Below are 21,438 nucleotides of genomic sequence, written 5' to 3' on the forward strand. Positions count from 1 at the left end.
CACCAATTATTCAATAAATATAAAAAATTTAAATTTGCTTATAAATAGAAATAAAGAGAGTATAAAGTAATGCAACAAATGATGGTGATGAATTAATAGTATAATTTTTTTTAAAAAAAAAAACTCTTTTACTAATTAAATTATATTAAGTGTATTTTTTTTATATTATCATTAAGTGTAACATAAAAAATAAACTTTTACTTATATTCTTTTACAACTTATATCATCAAAATTGTTTATATTTTGTTATAGATGGAGTAATTTTTCAAATGATACTAGTAACCTTGTAAAAACCATCAAATATTTCTAATATTATACTAAATTGTAATACTCAGTTTATAATTATAAGACTCTATCTTGAATTTTTTTCTTGATATTTTCTAAGATTCTATTCAACTATTCAACATTTAAAGTATATTAATTATTTTTTTCCTAACCCAACTCTAATTATATCACTTTGTTTTTTTTCAATCAATAATAAATACACATTGTATAAAAATCAATTATTTTTCTATTCTAAAAATAAATTTACAAAATTGTACAAATAGTCAATAAATTTAACACTATAATCAACTTTCTTAATTAGTATAATTTTGTCTACGAAGTCTTATATTTAGAGACGAAGGTAGTATTAAACTATAATCTTAAAAAGTTCTTTCCACTAAAAATTCCCGTTAAAACCTATAATACATAGTAAATTTATTAAATAAATAAAATAATTATCATCAATTAATAATTAATAAATAATAATAAGATAAAAAAAACTCATTCATTCACTTACTATTTTTCCTTTTTAACTTTTCTCTCTTATTTATTTCTAGGGAAATGCTAACTAGTGCCCTCAGGGCATTGGTTAAAATATTAAAAATAGTAAATTTATCTCAATAATCTGCATATTTAATACTTCGAAAATTGAAATATTACATTTTTTATAAAATATTTTCTTTTTTTGGAATGCTTAACCATTGCCCTGAGGGCACTGGTTAGCAAGACCCTTATTTCTATTATATTATAAATTAATTCTTTTAACTTTCTATCTCTCATGTCTTACAGTAATTTTCTTATTTTATGTTTTGTTAATTATCTATCAATTTTCTTAGTTTTCACTTTTCATAATCTAATCAATTATAGTAGGATTAATTAATGGTACACGACCGTTGGAATTTTTTAGTTGGGGTGCAAATTCTTGATAGCTACGCCTTCCACCACAAGGACAAAATGAGCTGGTTATACACGTACAATAATACGATATTGTTGGTTGGTTGACAAAGACAGGCATGGCGCGATACCCATCCTGTTCTGCTCAAAGTAGCACACACTACATAGATAAATTTATAACCTACCCTACCATTCATTGTGGACCCCATCTTTCTCTGACAAAGTGAGCCCATGGGCCCACCGTATTTTCCAAGCTTTTAAAACTTTTTTTCCTTCTCTCATTTTCATTTTCTAGCTTTTCTTTTCACTCCACTTTATCTTTCGGTTCAATATGGATCTATTAGTAGTAACATGTTAATGTAAAATTATCATTTAGGAGTTGCTTACCTAAAGTCTAAGCTTATGATTAAGATGAATACGTTAAGGATGAAACGTAAAGAAAAAAAAGAGTTGAAATGATAAAATTTATGCACAGTGACGGAAACATAGGAATAAGAATACTATGGCACCTGTGAAATGTGGACGTCACTGATTAAGACATCGTACCGTCAAAGACACAAAGGTTCCTATTTTCCCGATTATAATGGCGTGTATCTGGTTCCGTGTCACGTGGCTTTGTGCGCCGTATTATTTATTTTCTTTCCTTTTTTCATATATCAAATCTACATTTCCAATAGATTACGTTAGGTTCGTTTCATTTTCTGAAACTTGCTCTTTTACATCTATCATGATTTTCATGACATTTCTATCCCTACTCTTTTTTCCCTTATTAAATTTTATTTTGTTTTATTATTTTTTGGTTACGGATTAGGTGATTTGTTTATTGAGCAAGCAAAAAATACAAGTACAGTATTAAAATACAAATAAAGGAGGTTATGAGGTGACATGATTAAATGCAAATTGTCATTTAAATTTGTACGGTTAGAAGTTATGAGGTGACATAGGAAATCGAAGTCTCTCCTCTCCATATTGATTTATATCAATGCCAACTCATTAATAATTGATTTTTTATAAAATTTATTTCTTTTAAAAGTTTGTTAATAATTAATTTGCACATGATTGCTGTAATTGACCAATTTATATATTTAAATTTTTATAAATAAATTAATTGATGGTAAAATAAATTGATGTGAGTCATGTGACATTGTATAATATCATAAACATAACAAATTATTATAATTTTTAAGTCATTAATTAGACATCAACAATAAATATAAAACTGTGAATTTGAACATGCGATATTTCGTTTATTCATTATTAAGATAATTTTTTAATTATTTTTAATATTATACATAATTTTAAAGATATACTTTATTTACTAAACTAATATAACAATTTAAGAATTAATTTATCTATTTGTCAATAAAATTTTAAAATATGTAAAAAGTAAAAAGAAAATTAATCTAATTATGCTTGTTAAATCAGAACATAAAACATTTCAAAGCAAAACACCTATTTTAGTGTCCATATTCCATAGATAATCTTGTTGTATCAATTTCTTTCAATTATCCTTCTTACTATAAAGTTAAGGCTCATACTCATTAATGCTTTTAGAAGAGAAATATATTTACTTTAAGAGTAAGTTTAAAAGACTTATTCCAAATCTTAACCATTAATTATCATTAATCTACGGTTTTAATTAATTTATTATATAAAAAATTTCAGGCTGACTTACAACATTATATACCTGAACTTAATTAAATATGTTTTGGCATCATCCATTTGATAAAAGACTAAAGCAAATTTAGTTTTTAAAGAAATCTAATTAAATATGAAGATTAGACTATTGAAAAAATTATTAAATTTTATACATCGAAATATATGTATATTTATTAAAATAGATAAAATAAATTATTTAAAATTTTAATGATAAACAAAATTTTCAAAAGATGTTCATGTAAAAAAAAATCTATAGTAAATCAATCATATGTAAGAGCTATTTGTCAACAAAATCGGATTTGATTAGGATATATTTGAGCTATTTATCAACAAAACCGTGTGGTTTGGTACAGTTTACAGTTTTTATTTTACAAATCGAATTAAACTAAACCAAATCGCATTATGTTACAAAATCTTACTCACTAATATATATATATATATATATATATATATATATATATATATATATATATATATATATATATATATATAATTGTTTAGAAGTATTTGGTATATATTTTATCATATTCTTTGTATAGATATTTATTATAATTTATATATCATCAAAAATTAAAATATTATTCATTTATAAATACTATTTTGACAAAATATATTTTATCGTATTTTTTGTATGATATATTTATTTAAGAATGTAATTTTATGTATATTATTTATTAAACATAAAATAAAATATAAGACGCAATTTTATGAATTAAATTATAATTTTTTTACAACTATAAACTTTATAATTTTAATATTTTTATGGTAATGTATCGACGATGAAATACAAAATTCTATTTTTCTTTATATTTATGTGTATGTATGGCTCAATATTTTTTTTTAAAAAAAAAACCCAATCAACCAAACCAAATCACATTAGTTTGATTTCGTTTTAATTTTAAAAATCAACCGAACCAAATTGAACCGCACATTTTTTCTCTTACGATTCTGATGATTTTTAACGTCAAAATCACACAAACCACATTGCGAACACCTCTAAATTTGTGAAAGTTTTAATGTGTAACAAATTTTTCATTTTTTTTTAACTTAGACCTAATTTTTAGACAATCTCTCTTCCTACTACAGGTGTTCATTGGTTTGGGTAAATCTGAATCAAACCGGAATCCAAACCAAACCCAAGTGTTTGAGTTTGACATTTTTTCAGTTCGGGCAAGAACCAAACCAAACCAATGAAATTCAATGTCAATTAGTTCAGGCATCGGATTTTCAATTTTCTACCCGCAAACCCAACCCAAATCAACCATAATTAAAAGTTATGTTATTTTAATTTGTTATTAAAAAATTATTAGTGTATTGTGGTAAATGAACATAGTGCTATGAAACACATTCATTATCATACTAATTCAAGAACTAATTATATATTCAAAACCTTTTATGTTAAATATTTTTGAATCTAATACGGAAAATTATTAGTTTAATATTTACCATTGAAGATACTATATTATTTATATTATTATGAAAAATTAATTTCATAAATAAATTATTTTTTTCAAATATTTTTATATTTTTCTATCTACGCGATCAATCCAATCCAAACCAACTTGTTGTTTCTCGGTTCGGTTTCGTTTGTGTTTTATCAACAAAATTTATAAATCCAATACAAACCAATCCATGTAATTTTAATCGATATGGGTCTCAGATTCTCTCAAAACCGAACCAAACCTGCCTGCGAACACCTCTACATCCTACTCTTTAAGATTTCTCACGTACCATGTGCGTTTCCAAAAATACCCCTACTTCTGAAGTGCATTTCCGAAAAAAACATTTTTTTATTTAACATTGATTTGTTCCCTTGATGCATCTACGGAACCTTTATTTAATGTTGTTTAAACGGTTCCGTAGATGCACCTATGAAACAATTCAATATTAAATAAAAAAGTGCTTCAAAAAATACACCTCAAAAAACAAAAAATGAAATTTTATCAAATACTTTAAGAGTATTATGAAATGAATTGAGATATTTTCAATTTTTAAAGGTCATTCTAAATAAATAAAAAATTCTATAATAGATATTAAAAATTAACGGTAGATCAAACTCAAATTTTACCTATCTTGATTAGGGCTGTATTTGGTCCATAGGATCCGAGAACCGGACCGGAAACCGGACCGGTGGAACCGGTCCATTAGACCGACCAAATGTTATTCGGTCCGGGAATGGGTAATTTTTTTATCCGATGCCAAAATTGGATACTATATTGGATACTTATTGGATACTTTTGTTGGATATCCGAAGTAATAGTCCGGTTTCGGTCCTAAAAACTGATCCATCACTGTTTCGGTCCGGTCCGAATTTACCCGATACTATTTCGGTCCGGCTATCGGGATAGCAAATACCCGGACCGAGCCGAACCGAAAACAGCCCTAATCTTGATTAATACATTATAGTGTTATCTACACTAATTTCATAGTTTGATAGATTAAAATTGAATGTTAAATTTTCCCAATTCAATAATTTTATAAACAAAAAGAGAATCCATGGCTAATACTTATCATTTTAGCTTTTTAACCTTTTGATAAACAAAGATTAAAAACATTCATCCACTTCAAAAAAGCAAAAGGTATTAGTACTAATCAACTTATTAAGTAGCATGAAAAAGGACACGAGCATTAAGCAAAAGTTGGGGTGGGTAAAATAGTAAATGCAGTATAACACAAACAGCATCTTCTTTTGTTCGAGTACAATGTAAAGGACCGTTGAAGGAGGGTAAATTGGGAAAGAAAATAATGCAAGAAAAGGTTGAAAGCACGCGACCATAATGCAGTGAAGGTGAAGGGAAAATGATAGTGGTTGTTGTCCTTACAGTTACTGGTCATGCTCTCTTATGAGTCTCTCTCTTTTCTTTCCACAACTACCCCTATTCTCACTCTCTCTCTCTCTTCATCTCCAACTACACTACTTTCTCTCTCTAGCATCATCGAAAACTCTCTCTACTTCAGCTCAATCAATTGATCTTTTCTCATAGTTTTCTCCGATTCACTCTCTCCAGTTTCTTCCCCATGGAAGCAGGGGAAAACTGTTGCGTAAAAGTTGCGGTTCATGTACGGCCGTTAATCGCCGACGAGAAGCTTCAAGGATGCAAAGACTGTGTCACCGTCGTCTCCGGGAAGCCTCAGGTGCACTCACTCTCACCTCAACAATGTCGTTTGCTAATTGAATGTGAAAAACGAAACGCATTGTCGTTGACTCTGTACAATGCTCTAGCTAGCTATTTCCTCTTTTGGATTTTTAGTCTTATGTGGAAGAGATCTAGATCGAAAACCGGAAATTGCTTACGTAACTAAACACGCGTGTTCTAAATCTAGATTGATTGGAATTGCTTTTATGATCTGATACTTACTTTTTTGGGATATATTTGACTTCATTCTATTTCGGGGTTGGATATCAGTGTACGTTTCTGAAATTTTATTTTGGGGAAATAAAACGGGATTTTGGTTAGATTGGGAGAAGAGGAAGGTTTTTTTTACCTAGTTTTGTAATTTCGCTTTTGGCTTTTAGAATTTTTATATATTTATTTCAAATTAAATATTCACAAATAATTGGATTTTAGGATTTGTGTTTGGTTTTGCTGGGAAGAAAATTGATTTTAGATTAACTGGTTAATATAAAATTGATTCCATACGCAACTTAAAAATGAGTTGAACACTTGAACATCAAATGCTAGAACAAAATCAATTGTAGAGGCAAAATCTTCAAGTTACACACACTACACACTACTAATTGAACAACAAATTTGAAGTTTAGAATTATCTATGAAGATAAAGTATCGGTATCGGTTGATACTGGCCGTGTCACAATGATTACCGTTGTCGTGGTGTGAATTGACCACAATTAAAAACAGTGAGTATCGGTATTGGCACCTTCTGATACCGTTTTCTCGCGACCGTTTTTGTGGTAACAGACAGTTTTTTAAAACCTTGGTCAATTATACTCAAGAATATCAAACATGCCAAAATTACTTTTACACCTCTGAAATCAAATTACCTCTCCAAAAGTGGATATGCACTACTAACTGAGCATTATTAGGAGCTTAAGTGCATGTTTGGATTGACAATCTCATCAATCAGTGCGACGATGATCTTAACAAAAACTACACTTTAGTGCTTCAGCAAAATTACCCACCTCTCATCACACTTAGTATATGACAGTAGCTCTTTAGTTTTGGAATTTTGTTCAATTGTTTCCTACATTTTCATTTTACTTTTGATGTTTTTCGGTTTCTAATGTCAAAAATTTCAATGATGCAAATGTTTAGAAACTATCCGCTGATCTTTTTTCCTGAATATTTCCTTATATGCCTTTCATCTTCAATTGAAATCTATTTCTGTTATCTTATTTTCAAAGAGAGTTGATTTTGTAATATTAGTTTTTTTAATGTAAATTGCTTGCATTTTTTCTTGGAAGCCAATTGTTTATTAAGTCATTGGGATATATCTGTGTCTGCTTTTGAAATGACACTTTAATATCCTTTAAGTAGCCTAAACATTTGGCTTGATAACTTTATGCTAATTGATTTGTCAACGTAATACAGGTACAAATTGGTGCTCACTCATTTACATTTGATCATGTCTACGGAAGCACTGGTTCTCCCTCGTGTAACATGTTTGATGATTGTGTTGCTCCACTTGTTGATGGTTTGTTCCAAGGATATAATGCTACTGTCCTGGCATATGGTCAGGTATAGTTACTACTAAAGGAAACATAAGTTACATGCTACAACACTTGTAAGTTGCAACACTATTTGACACTTCCATTTCATTGCAGACAGGTTCTGGGAAAACGTACACCATGGGAACTGGCTTTAAAGAAGGTTTCCAAATAGGAATAGTACCACAAGTTATGAATGTTTTGTTCAACAAAATTGGGACCTTCAAGGACCAGATTGAATTTCAGTTGCATGTTTCCTTTATCGAGGTCTGTTGTTGTTTTTTTTTTTCACTGCTTGCCGAATTATTTTTGAATTTTGTTGTTTACTTGTGTTTTAATGTTTGAACTTTGTATACTTCATACGTGCAAAATTATGAAGATTATGTATCTGACTACAACATTTAATTGTGAAAAGATTCTTAAAGAAGAAGTAAGAGATTTACTGGATCCCTCCTCCATGGGCAAACCAGAAACTACAAATGGACATGCAGGAAAAATGACATCTCCTGGGAAGCCGCCAATACAAATTCGTGAGACATCAAGTGGTGTTATAACCCTTGCAGGATCTACCGAAGTTAGTGTCACCACATTAAAAGAAATGGCTGCTTGCCTGGAACAAGGATCCCTGAGTAGAGCAACTGGTAGCACAAATATGAACAATCAATCCAGGTTGATAAAGCATTTTTCTGCTCTACTTTGAACTGCTCAAATTAAATTTTTATTCATGAAATAATTTTCTGTTTTTAAGACTCTTGGACTACTTTTAGGTACATATGGCCACAAGAAATGATAAATCAACAAATAACCGGAAACATCAAATATTGTCCACCTTTGTTATCTCTTTGTTTTAAAAGTCTGCTTCCATTTCAAGCATCTAACAATGAGATTAAATTTGGGGATTTTCCTTTTAAATTAGTCACGTATTTTGTCACCGCATGAGTACTTGCAATTTTGTCACACATTTTATTGATTTTTTAATGAATCACGCACCTGTTTAGTTTACTTGTCAGTCCCAGTTCATGATTTGACACAATTTGAATAGTTTGTCATTAGACATGATTCATAACTATTATGATGTTTGATCTATGCCATTGACCCCCACTTAGCGGGAAGAGTATTTGGTTGTTGTTGTTCCAATACATGATTAAAAAGTTATGCCTCAAACTGTTGTTGCTATTTAATATTTATTATGCTGGAGTTCTCTTCTATTTCTTATTACATTTTCAATGTGTCGAACTAGTCGATCTCATGCAATCTTCACCATCACATTAGAGCAAATGTGCAAGCCCAAGAATCCTAATGACAACTGCTTAAATGATAATATGAATGACGAGTATCTTTGTGCTAAGTTGCACTTGGTAGATCTTGCTGGATCAGAACGTGCTAAAAGAACAGGGTCTGATGGTATGCGTTTTAAGGAAGGTTAGTTTTTGACATTTTTCAAATATCTCTTTTAATTGTGTTTTTGACATTATATATTCATTAGCTGTTTAATCTTTAAATCAGGCGTTCATATTAACAGAGGACTTCTAGCACTTGGTAATGTTATTAGTGCACTTGGTGATGAAAAGAAGCGAAAGGAAGGTGTTCATGTTCCATATAGGGACAGTAAACTTACTAGGCTTTTACAGGTTTGATATCTTTATATTTAACTTTCTTTTTGCAGCATATACTTTTCATTATTATGATATTGAAAATATTTTATAGATAGAAGAATTAGTGTGCACTCTATCCCCTGTTTTTCCTAATTCATCTACAGATTAGTAAGTCGGAAGCTCGGATATTTTAAAAATGTATTATGCTACGAATGCATTTATATTCACCTATATTGAATCTGGTTTATTCACAACTTGAATGTTACAATTTTCTAAAAGAAAATAAATAATTATATTACTTATAAAAAAAGATGATATAAAACAGGAAGCATTTGTATGGAATAACTTTTTTCATTTTCAAATTTTCTTCCTTTGATCTTTTTTGCTTACTTGCTTTTATAGATTAAAAAAGTGAAATAATTTTGCAGGATTCACTTGGGGGTAACAGCAGAACTGTCATGATAGGTCAGTTGTTTCTCTTACATATATCAACTTTTATCTTTTCGTCCCATAAATGGCCTTAACTTCAAGCTAACCTTTCTAATCTTCATCTTGGAACCAAAGTTAATAATCTGATCTTTTTAACACATGCTGAAATGCATAAACTGTATTCTGTACTTACATTCTTGGACCTTTTCCCTACTACGGAATAAATAAATTTTTCATAAGGTTTGAACTTTTTCCAACTAAATGGTTGATGCAAAGAATTTGAATGCTCTATCATGTCTTTCTACTTTACTTCCAAGCCTTTTATGTTGCTTCTTAAGACTAGTTGTTATTAAACAATATTTCTATTTCAGCCTGCATAAGTCCTGCTGACATTAATGCTGAGGAAACCCTAAACACTTTGAAGTATGCAAATCGTGCACGCAATATCCAAAATAAGCCTGTTGTGAGTATTGCATAATTTTTTGTTCCCAATTTTTCATTTGACCAAACCGAAATATTTTTACTGTGATAGCCATTAAGGCTCACCTTTTTCTTTATTTCTTTTCTAGGTCAACAGAGATCCCATGTCCAGTGAGATGCTAAAAATGAGACAAAAACTGGAGTATTTGCAGGCAGAACTTTGTGCTCGTGCCGGTGGCTCATCTGGGGAAGTTCAGGTATTTGGCTTCCATTACTATAAATCTTATAGTGTAGGATGGGATACCAATCAATCTTCAATTCTTCATAACTGGGTTTATTATTTGAAGAAAAGTATCCTGGCTTTAATTGCGCTTTTGCCACTATTTTGATATAAAATTCAAATTTAATATGATTTAGACTAATTTCATGCAATTGAATGGTTTGCATTCATATAGTAAATATGTAATCATCTTGTAACTCATCATATAGGGTCTTAAGGAAAGGATTGTTTGGCTTGAAGCTGCTAATGAAGATCTTTGCCGTGAACTTCATGAACACCGTAGTAGATGTTCTGTCTTAGAACAAAGTGAAAAGGATGGTTATGTATGCTTCTTACTTTTTGCTATTATTTTTCTTTGACTCAAGTATTTATGTCCTTTCATCCCATCATTTTAGTTGCATCCTTCAAATGAATTGAGGATATTGGCTGGATAATTTATGCATGCAATCTTAAAAACTGTTTTTCAGGATGGTGGCACATGTATTGTGAAGACGGATGGGCTTAAGAGGACCTTACCTATAACGGCGACTGATTATCCAATGAATGAAACAGCAGGCAAGTCTTGTCTTTGGTCCTTTGTTGTAACTTGTAACACCCAAAATTTTCTTTATATTGTGTTATGTCTTAAATAGTTATTTTAAAAATATATTATAATCCGTAGTTTCATTAAGACCTTTTTAAAACTATTTGAATTTAATCCGTGCTTGAGTCAGTTTTACACATATACGTGCTTGAGTCAGTCCTTTGTTGTAACACCCCAAAATTTTCTTTATATAGTGTTATGTCTTAAATAGTTATTTTAAAAATATATTATAATCCGTAGTTTCATTAAGACCTTTTTAAAACTATTTAAAATTAATCTAAAAGTTAGAGTTTTTTTTACAAGGAACACACATATATTATACATTATATTACAATACACACTAGTACTGATTATTTTGCCCGTAGGCTTACATATTACACAAGTACCATTCATAGATAATTATTCTTACATCATCTGCAAGACAAACTCCTTAGTCAGATCTATCACATCCTTCAAAGTCAGTACTATTAAAAGAAAAGTCAGCATACCACTATTGTCCAATTGGGATCCCATTGACACCACATTCTACTAAGTATTCAGAAACATTCTCCTCTGATTCAACACGACCATTCCTTTCGAATGCATTCTCACTTACACTCGCGTTATCCTTCGGAGGAACATGTGGACCATGAACTCTTAACACGTGGAGAAGGACGGTTGCGAGGCATAGGTCCTCTGTGTCTGGCAGAGGTGGAATTCTCCCCAACACTATCTAATGTGAGTGCTCGAATCATCCTTTCCGGTGGCAATACCATTTCTAAGGTGGTGTGATGTGTAATGGAAGAAACGGCTAGTCCTTGTATCCCTTCGGTAGTCCTTACATGTCCCGTAAACTTTAACATTTGGGCGTTTCTGTCTATTTTCCCAAACGGCGTCTCCCAGTTCCTCCAAACACTCAATCCTCCGAGTTCCCGAATGATCCCGTGGTTCCTCATCATCATCTATAATGTAAGGGAACCACTGGATCATTCGGTAACTCGGAGGATTGAGTGTTTGGAGGAACTGAGAGACGCCGTTTGGGAAATAGACACAAACGCCCAAATGTTAAAGTTTACGGGACATGTAAGGACTATAGATGGGATACGAGGACTAGTCGTTTCTTCCATTACACATCACATCACCTTAGAATTGGTATTGCCACTGGATATTCGAGCACTCACATTAGATAGTGTTGGGGAGAATTCCACCTCTGCCATGCCACACACAAAGGACCTAGGCCTCTCAACCGTCTTTCCCCACGTTCCTCCGTACGATAACGCGGGTGCAGGTGAGAATGGATTCGAAAGGAATGGTCGTGTCGAATCAGAGGAGAATTCTTCTGAATACTTAGGAGATAGTGGTGTCAACAGGGATCTCTCCAATGGACACTAGTGGTATGCTGATGGGTGACTCTTAGTGGTGGAAAGTTTGGGAACCATTTTGGATAACACTTGTAGTCTACGTTACTAGGCTTTTCTTTTAATAGCGCCGACTTTGAAGGATGTGAATATAATTATGGTAGATCTGACTAAGGTGTTTGTCTTGCAGGTGATGTAAGTAAGACTAAAGTGTTTGTCTTGCAGGTGACATAAGAATAATTATCTATGTATGCTACTTGTATAATATGTAAGCCTACGGGTAAAATAATCAGTAGTGGTGTGTATTGTAATATAATATGTGTGTGTATTTGCTTGTAAAAAAAAACTTTTACTTTTAGATTAATTTCAAATAGTTTTAAAAAGGTCTTAATGAAACTACGGATTATAATATATTTTTAAAATAACTATTTAAGACATAATACTTACTATATATGGAAAATTTTTTGGGGTGTTACATTAAGTGGTGTCAGACCTCTCTCAGTACGATGTGGTTCGGGGACAAACCATGCGGAAGCTGGTGGCATGTAACACCCTAGGCCGAAGAAGGCGAGGGGTGGTTGCACCGCATGTAAAACCAGAGGTCGAAGAGGGCTGGTCGCCACATCGGAATGAGAGGGATCCTGAGTCTGTGCAATAAGATGTATCTTCTTTTCGATAGCCCGTTCTATAAGAACTCCACAGTTTGTGGGGTCAGTCGATAATCCCGAAAACATTCCGGGCATTACATTTGTCCATCTCTTTCTCCGCTTCTACTTGATCTAGTGTTATTAAAACTGCACGGCTCATGGTACAAATTGCTTTGTAGCAGGTGATTCAAGAGAAATTGAAGAAGTAGAAAAAGAATGGGAGCACAAACTTCTGCAAAATAGTATGGATAGAGAGTTGCATGAGTTGAATAAACGCTTGGAGCAGAAAGAGGTTATTGTGGCGCATATGTATAATTAGACACATATCCCATATTATGGACTAGTAAAAAGCACTTTAAAATGCATGAGTATAATGAATGCTTGGAGCAGGTTGCTGCAGAGCATGTGTATAATATGACATATATCCACATTATGCACTAGTGAAAAGCACATGTGTATAATATGACATATATCCACATTATGCACTAGTGAAAAGCACATTAGTCTTCTGTATTTTCTCCTGTCTCATATTTTATTATTTTGTTAACATACATATTCTGATTGATTGATGTATGTACAGTTTGAGATGAAGTTGTTTGGAGTATCTGATGCAGAAATACTCAAGCAACGTTTTGGAAGGAAGATAATGGAACTTGAGGATGAGAAGAGAACAGTGCAGGTAAAACTAAGTTATGTTAAGTTAGTTTGACCCTCACAGAAAACTAATATTCATCTGTGTCTAATTTATGAATGCAGCGAGAAAGAGACTGTCTTTTGGCTGAAGTTGAAAATCTTGCTGCCAACTCTGATGGACAAACACAGAAATTAGAGGACACACATTCCCAAAAATTGAAAACACTTGAAGCACAAGTGGGTAGTCCAATTTGCCTTTTATTTATTTATTTATAAAATAATATTTCTTTTCCCTTTGTAAAATTTGTTTTTGAATATATTCTAAATTACAAAACCTTATTCAAAACTCTGCATGTTAGATTTTGGATCTGAAGAAGAAGCAAGAGAATCAAGTCCAGCTTATGAAGCAAAAGCAAAAAAGTGATGAAGCAGCAAAGAGGTTGCAAGATGAAATACAGTCTATAAAGGCCCAAAAGGTTGACGGTTGTATTTTAACAAATCCATTCCATGGTTACAGTCACTTAATATACTCTTGGTTATGACACTTGACCTCAAAATTGCAGGTTCAGTTGCAACAAAAAATAAAACAAGAAGCAGAACAGTTTCGACAGTGGAAGGCTTCTAGAGAGAAAGAACTGTTGCAAGTATGTCAAGCTTCCTTGCTACTTCTCAATTACATCTTAAGATCCTGAATGTTCGTAAACTAGTGTTTTGTCTAAAGTGAAATAACTTATTTGCTTTTAGTTGCACGTTTCTTCATAAAATAATAAACAATCATTCATGCTACATTTTAAGTTTGTGTTCCAACTACTTCTTTAGGTGGTGTGATTCTTCAATTGCATTTATGTTACTGTTTGAATGCTACACGATCACCTCACATTGATTACATGTTTGCAAAAACAGTTAAAGAAGGAGGGAAGAAAAAATGAATATGAAAAGCACAAGCTGCAAGCTTTAAATCAGCGCCAGAAAATGGTATGTATTTTGAAATTGTTCAATGCTGATTTGTTTTACTTAATACTTGTTTTGAATACTTCATTATTATGTCCTTATTTTTACAGCTTTAGTGGTTTGGCTTTGAGGACATTTTATGTGGAATCCTGAGTTTGAATCCGGGTCACCACATTTCCTTCTCCTTGCTAGTGTTTATTTGTGTATGTGTGGCATTAGACCAATAACTAAAAAGAATAAAATACTTTGTTATAAAATTAATCTTGTAAGCCATAAGAGCATTTTATTTTAGCTTTGCTGATGATGTTCATTGAAAAAATGTGGCTGCTGGGATTCGAGCCCAGGTCTCCACGGCCACAACGTGGAATTCTTACCACTAAACTACAGCCACTTGTGGTTAGGATTCCATTCAAGTTGTATAAAACATATAAATCACAAATAAGCATAACATATAAATATACAAGGACATGTCTTTCATAATTTATTACAACACTAATCAAAATAGAATTAGGAAACATAGAAAAATGAAAAAGTTAGAACATGAAAAAGATATTTACATGACAAAGGTTGATTATATAGAAGAAAATATGGAAATAATGTACAATGCAATTAGGAAATTATTGAAGTTACCCAAAAAAAGGAATGAGAAAAACCAAATTTTAACTTTACAAAATCAGTTTGTAAGGAACCAAGTACTTGGGCTCTAGTGGGAAAGGAGCTTCCACTAAGGACAAATCTTTCGGGTACTACCCGAGTTTGGCTAAACCAAAAAAAAAAAAAAAAACAGGAGTGGCACCAGCTTGAACATTTATATTATCTTTTACAGTTGTAGAAAAAAAATGTGGCTGCTGGGATTCGAGCCCAGGTCTCCACGGCCACAACGTGGAATTCTTACCACTAAACTACAGCCACTTTCATGATTGGGTGCCCACTTATCGTGTATAAAAAACAACTAAATCATAAATAAGTATAGCATCTAACAGGAAACTTCGTTCATAACTAATCAAAGTAGAACTAGGAAATAAAAGAAAACTAGAGAATTAGGACATAAAAAAGATATTTATATAACAAATGTTTGAATTTTAAAACGAGCTGAATATAACGAAATTGAATGGAGTAGGAAGGAGTGGAATAAATGTTTCCTTCCATTTATGTAGTGGGAATGGACCAAAATTGTTATTCCAACTAAAGCATAGGTACAAAAATGAAGGAAAGTGATGAAATGAGATTAAATGTATTTCATAATGTTCTGCTTCATTTTATTTTATTTTAGACGAACCAACAATAACCACTATAAACTCACATACAACTGTGAGGACCTGGGTTCCTGAGTGATGGTGTCCAAACTAACAATATTGGTTTCGTCCTCTTTTTATCTATCCAAACAATGGAACATAAACTTTTTCCATCATATTATATAAATCCATACATACATAACCTAAAATTATACATGAGTATCCAAATAAGTTATCAAATGTTTATAAATAATTTTGGTTTGTAGTTGATACGTACCCATGAGTACAAGTGTGGTACCAGATACGAGTACCGACTTCAATTTTGCAGGGTGCATGCTTCTGAGTAGCTGCCTATTCTAAACAACCATGTGTTATCTTCATCCAGGTCCTTCAAAGGAAAACTGAAGAAGCTGCAATGGCAACCAAAAGGTTAAAGGAGTTGCTTGAAGCTCGTAAAACTTCCAGCCGAGACACTTTCGGTATGATTTGTTTTATGTGGCAATAATAAATTGAAGCTTTTGAGTCTTGGGATTTGAAGACAGAAGATGTTAAGTTATATTTTCAACTGTAGAGGAACTGTCTTTTAGTAAATAGTATGAAGCTATTGTTGCACTTTTATTTTGTTTAATCTCCTAATTCTATTACTTTCCAGTTGCGACAAATGGAAATGGAACAAATGGGCAGGTAATAGATTTTCCTTTCCTTTCTTAGATTTTCTTTACTATTCATGTGATATTAAATAGTCTTTTTTCATCTTTAGAGTAACGAGAAGTCCTTACAACGGTGGCTTGACCATGAACTAGAAGTCACGGTGAAAGAACACGAAGTTCGTTTTGAATATGAGAAACAGAGCCAAGTGTATGTAATATATGTTTCACTAATTACTTATTTTAGCGACTGATCTGGGGTGTAGTCATTAATTTTATGATGCAATCTACAGGAGGGCTGCCCTTGCAGAGGAGCTAGCCATGTTGAAGCATGTAAGTGAGTTTGCTGCTAAGGGTCTAAGCCCACCAAGAGGAAAGAACGGATTTGCCAGGTTTTTTTCTTAGAAATCTTGTGTAATTCTTAAACTCCTACCCCTTCACTTTTCAAAAAATTGGGATCTTTATAATAATATTGAGTGCAATAAAAAAGTATAACATCTTCCGTCTTGGTTGTTTTCAAAACTTGTCTTTTCAGGGCATCCTCCATGTCACCAAATGCAAGAATGGCTAGAATAGCTTCACTTGAGAACATGCTGAGTATATCCTCTAATTCACTTGTAGCAATGGCTTCTCAACTCTCCGAGGCAGAAGAACGAGAGAGGGCATTCACTAATCGTGGACGTTGGAATCAGTTGCGCTCAATGGGAGAAGCCAAGAATTTGCTTCAATATATGTTTAATTCTGTTGGAGATGCTAGGTGCTCTTTTTAGTCCAAACCTCTCTTTTATTGGTATTTCATAGTTTCAGTACTCTAGAAACAAGTTAACTGAACAGTTTGCACTTTAAATACAAACAAAGCACAAATATAAGGCAAGATTACCACTAGAGTCTAGTGCAAGTTGTTGGTGCGTGGGTGTATGAATGTTGTAAACTCTAGGGTACCAAATTCAATTCCTAATCATTAAAAAAACACATAAGATAAAGATTGGGATATAGGAAATTTAAAAGTCATGTTCGTAAACTCTTGTATAATTTTATTGAGTAGCTTATACTTTTGAAAACAGGTGCCAACTCTGGGAGAAGGACATGGAGATCAGAGAAATGAAAGATCAAATCAAAGAACTCGTCGGTCTTTTGCGGCAAAGTGAGATGAAGAGAAAGGAAGCTGAGAAGGATGTAAAAGGGAGAGAGCAAGCTGGCACAACCACATTGGCTACCCCAGTTTCTGTAAGATTATTGCTACTTTGTTAAGCATAATTTGTCAATAAGAATACTTTGAACGGATTTGGATCCTTTCAATATGCTTTAACGTCAATCTCTCAATATTAAATGTTAGATTAATCTAATGGAAGAAAGATCAAAATTAATAATTAAAAGAAAATACACTATAACAAATTGGTGTGGATTAGAGAGAGCTAAAAAAACTGAACCATTGGTATCCCAAATTTCTTATCAAGCCCTCAGTCTCTCTAATTCCCATAACCTTTTGTAAAAATTTTCAATTGGAGCATCTAAGTAGGAGAAAATGTTAGAAAACTTTGGGAAGAAAATCATCATTCATCGATTGACAATTCGACATGTTATAAAACTTGAGCATTTATAAATAGCCTTAGTTTCTCATGATCCACGATCGTCTTCTAGAATTTAATTAGGGTTCCGTCAATTATTATTTTTTGGTTGCTGTTGTAGCTAACTTTTGGTTGGAATTATTTTACTTCTGGATATTATATAATTGTCACAAGGTCATGACTTATTTTGGTAATAATAGTTAGCTTTCATCATTTGCATCAGCAGGGAAATTCTCCAAATTCATTGAAACAGTATACTGAAGATACGAAGGGACCTTTATCTCCAAGGTCTGTGCCAATACCAAGACAACTTAAATATACGCCAGGGGTTGCTAATGGCTTGACGAGGGAATCAGCAGCATTTGTTGATCAGGGTAGAAGGGTAAGTTAATAGTCGTTTATATGAAATTGGCCTATGTCTTTTATAGGAGATGGATGTGAATTTTCTGTTAATGCAGATGAAACCCATTGGGCAGCTGTCAATGAAAAAACTAGCAATTGTAGGACAAGCTTCTGGCAAGTTATGGAGGTGGAAAAGAAGCCATCATCAATGGCTACTACAATTCAAGTGGAAGTGGCAGAAACCATGGAGGCTTTCAGAATGGATTCGACACAGTGATGAAACAATCATGAGAGCAAGACCGCGCTCTCAGGCTTTGCCGCACATGTGATATTTTATTTTCGTTACCAGCCCAGTTGCTGTTTCTGTATTTTTAGACCCACCAGAATTATCCTAGGCACATGGCAAAATGGCATTGAAAATAACAGCACTAGGTACAGGTAGTAACCCTTTGTTAATTTATTTTAATAATAATTTCATGCAAATCATTGTGCCAGACTGCCATTCACATAATCTTACAAAATTATATCCTTCTTTTGAAGGAATATATATAAAGCCTGTGTCTTTTTCATTTTTATACAGTTACATGCTAATTATTAATTATGTATGACCATATAATAACTGCCAAAACTCTTCTTTTTTCTTAATACTAGTAAATATAGATACACTGATCTGAAATTCCTCATTTCTTGCAACAGTGTATTATAAGTAGTTGCTGAAGAAGTGTATGATGACATCTTGAATAATGCTGTCCAGATCTCGGAAACTTTGGTCATAATTACTGTATATCTAGGAAGTGTGCAGTAACGTACATCTACCCAAATAATAAATAACAAAAGATATAACGAAGACGAAGTCATAGACTCTGCCAGACAATATCTTGGAAAATAGTCTGTTCATACCAACACTAGAAGAAACCAAGGGAAGATTCTTTTGTCAAATCCTGGGAATATGTATTTAACATCTTTTATTCTTTCTTGTGTGTTTTGAAGGTCCTATTGTGTTTAAGCCAATTGATTTTTATTGATAGATTTTACCCTATAGAATGTCACATACCAGGAGGAAATTCTTCTGTAGGTTTTTTCATCTAGAGCTTCCTGTTGTAAAAAACACATAAGCTATTCTAGTTTTTTGGTGTAACATTAGTCATTATTATATTGAATATTGAAAGATGCTCTACCGTACAGTTTGTTAAATAAGTAATTTTTCGTGTTAAGCATGATTGTAGATTTGACAGAGTCGAAGCTGAGTATAGTTGACAAAAGTATGTATTCGACAGTGAGTCGAATAAAGTCTGTAAGTCTGTTTGTTAGTTAAAGATTGTATGATGAGTAGGTAGTCTCATTATAAATAGGGAGATACCCTACACTTGGAAAAGTGGAATAGAGAAATTTATAGTTGAGAATTAAAAGCAGAGAGAAACTCTAGATTTGCTAATCCTTCTTCTTCCCCTTTCTCTTAATTTCTCTTTTCTTCTCATTTTCTCTTTCAAATTTTTTTTTTTTCAAATCGTTTTGCAACCAAAGAGTGGTTGAATCACTCGAGTGAAGAGTGAGGAAAGAGAATCGTGAATCAATCAAGAAAGTGATTGAATCTTGTTCCGTCAAGATCGGATCCAACAATGTAAAATAAGATAATGTAATGGCCTCTACTTAATAGCTAATTGCAAATGTTAACTGGGTTTTCTTTCTCTTATCTAGTGAATTTCATTACAGCATATTGCCTTAAGCAACGATAGAGATTATAAGAACTTAGAGCTCAAAGCAGTACGTGCTGAATAACGAAGCAGCTTCCTCTACTGTCCTCTTTACGGCCTCAACTTCTATATTAAAATAATGAAGTCAAGTATGCTGAATGAGAATAGGCTTGGCTATGTTTGGATTGAATTTTGCAATTATAATTTGGACTGAACTTAAAATTTGCAAAAGTAACTCCTTAATTCCAGCACTCATCTTTTACTCCTCACCTCTTCATATTCTCAACTTGAATCATATAATCAGGACAAAAAAGACGGGAAAGTGAAACGAGGAAGTGTTTATTAGTGTTGTCTTTGTCTTTTATTCATATAAGCTAGGTGAGATACTGTTATCTCATAAAGCTCCATGCGAGAAGTTTGTCATTGTAATTGTGTCAGTAGTTTTAGGAAACTCCGGAGAAGTTTGTCTAAGCTTTGTCTTTGGTATTGTGTCATGCAAGAGAAAGTGAATCTTTAGTGGACAACTTTTTTACCCATCACAAAAAGTTGGGTAATATACATTCAACTAATATCTAATTTTAACACAATTAATTATTTATTAAATATTACAATTAATTGTTGTTTTTAAGATATTTTACAGGTAATCTTATTCAACTTTTTGAGTTGGGTAGATAAGAATTTACCATATCTTTAATATTGTTTCGGTTATATTACTGGTATCTTATAAAAAGAACTCTGGGAGAGACCTCTTTGAGAGTAATATAATACTCCCTCCTTCACAAAATGAGTGACTCAGCCCACCATTTCACACAGATTAAAAAAAGTAATTAAAACTAAGAGAGATAATAATATTTTTACTATACTACCCTTATTATGTATTAGAAATGATGAAACTTTTATTAATTAGAGGGTAAAACTGTAAAAAATATATTGAAAATTAAAATAGATCATTCATTTTAGAACACAACAAAGTGAAACAAATACTAAATGTCAAATGGCCAAAATATTATAACTTCTTATTCAATCTCATTCTGACACGTGACAAAACGTATTCAAAATTTTGTTTTTCTTCTCACCATTCCTTCAAATTCACTCTTACTCGAATATACAATCTATCTTATTGTATACAATGTAGTCATTTAGTTTTTATTTTTAAGACAAATTTAATCAATTCTATTTATTAATTATTATGAAATATATTAATTAACTTATTTTTAAATTTTAATAAAATTAAGAGTTAATTTTTTTAAAAATGAATAATACTCAATAGTCATACACACAACTAATTTTTCATCCATCAGAAAAATATTTATTTTATTTTTATTATTTAACATACGAAATTCTTATTTTCAAATATCAAAATTTTATTTTTTTCTCACAGATTACTATCAACAAAATATTTATTTTATTTTAATTAACAGTTGTCTTTATTTGAGACACAAAATTCTTAAATATTAAAATTTCTCTTTTTCTCACATGTCACAATAAGCAAAATATCAATTTTATTTTAATTAATAACTGTCTTTATTTTAGACACAAATTTTTTATTTTCAAATGTCAAAATTTCTCTTTTTCTCGTGGGCGACTATCAACA

General features: G+C 31.9%; 1 protein-coding gene and 2 non-coding genes across 5 annotated transcripts; 1 reads left to right on the plus strand and 2 right to left on the minus strand.

Moving 5' to 3' along the window:
* Nucleotides 1–5,545: 5,545 nt before the first annotated feature.
* Nucleotides 5,546–19,347, plus strand: LOC131660853 (kinesin-like protein KIN-4A). 3 transcript variants are annotated; one of them, XM_058930201.1, is made up of 26 exons: nt 5,546–5,952; nt 7,368–7,514; nt 7,601–7,750; nt 7,899–8,152; nt 8,724–8,905; nt 8,990–9,114; nt 9,507–9,543; nt 9,879–9,970; nt 10,077–10,184; nt 10,417–10,530; nt 10,675–10,762; nt 12,957–13,066; nt 13,355–13,453; nt 13,531–13,644; nt 13,767–13,883; nt 13,971–14,051; nt 14,311–14,382; nt 15,979–16,072; nt 16,246–16,277; nt 16,354–16,451; nt 16,534–16,632; nt 16,776–16,997; nt 17,305–17,467; nt 18,032–18,190; nt 18,267–18,588; nt 18,847–19,347. In XM_058930201.1, the coding sequence occupies exons 1-25, from the start codon at nt 5,836–5,838 to the stop codon at nt 18,477–18,479; spliced, it is 3,087 nt and encodes a 1,028-aa protein (XP_058786184.1). In that variant the 5' UTR covers nt 5,546–5,835; the 3' UTR covers nt 18,480–18,588; nt 18,847–19,347. The 3 variants fall into 3 exon arrangements, with proteins under 3 accessions (XP_058786184.1, XP_058786185.1, XP_058786186.1); XM_058930202.1 differs by having other exon boundaries at nt 18,267–18,582; XM_058930203.1 differs by having other exon boundaries at nt 5,547–5,952; nt 18,035–18,190.
* Nucleotides 14,678–14,749, minus strand: TRNAH-GUG (transfer RNA histidin (anticodon GUG)). The gene has a single exon. It is a non-coding gene; the product is annotated as a tRNA-His (tRNA).
* Nucleotides 15,199–15,270, minus strand: TRNAH-GUG (transfer RNA histidin (anticodon GUG)). Its single transcript has one exon. It is a non-coding gene; the product is annotated as a tRNA-His (tRNA).
* Nucleotides 19,348–21,438: the final 2,091 nt, after the last annotated feature.

The sequence above is a fragment of the Vicia villosa genome, linkage group LG3 (genome assembly GCF_029867415.1).
Source record: "Vicia villosa cultivar HV-30 ecotype Madison, WI linkage group LG3, Vvil1.0, whole genome shotgun sequence".
NCBI lineage: Eukaryota > Viridiplantae > Streptophyta > Magnoliopsida > Fabales > Fabaceae > Vicia > Vicia villosa.

Bases quoted from the DNA above. Each gene is read 5' to 3' on its own strand.
- LOC131660853 (XM_058930201.1), top strand. From the start codon at position 5,836: ATGGAAGCAGGGGAAAACTGTTGCGTAAAAGTTGCGGTTCATGTACGG. The intron at 9,544-9,878 runs GTCAGTTGTTTC...TTTCTATTTCAG, and splicing joins CAGCAGAACTGTCATGATAG to CCTGCATAAGTCCTGCTGAC. The intron at 17,468-18,031 runs GTAAGATTATTG...CATTTGCATCAG, and splicing joins CATTGGCTACCCCAGTTTCT to CAGGGAAATTCTCCAAATTC.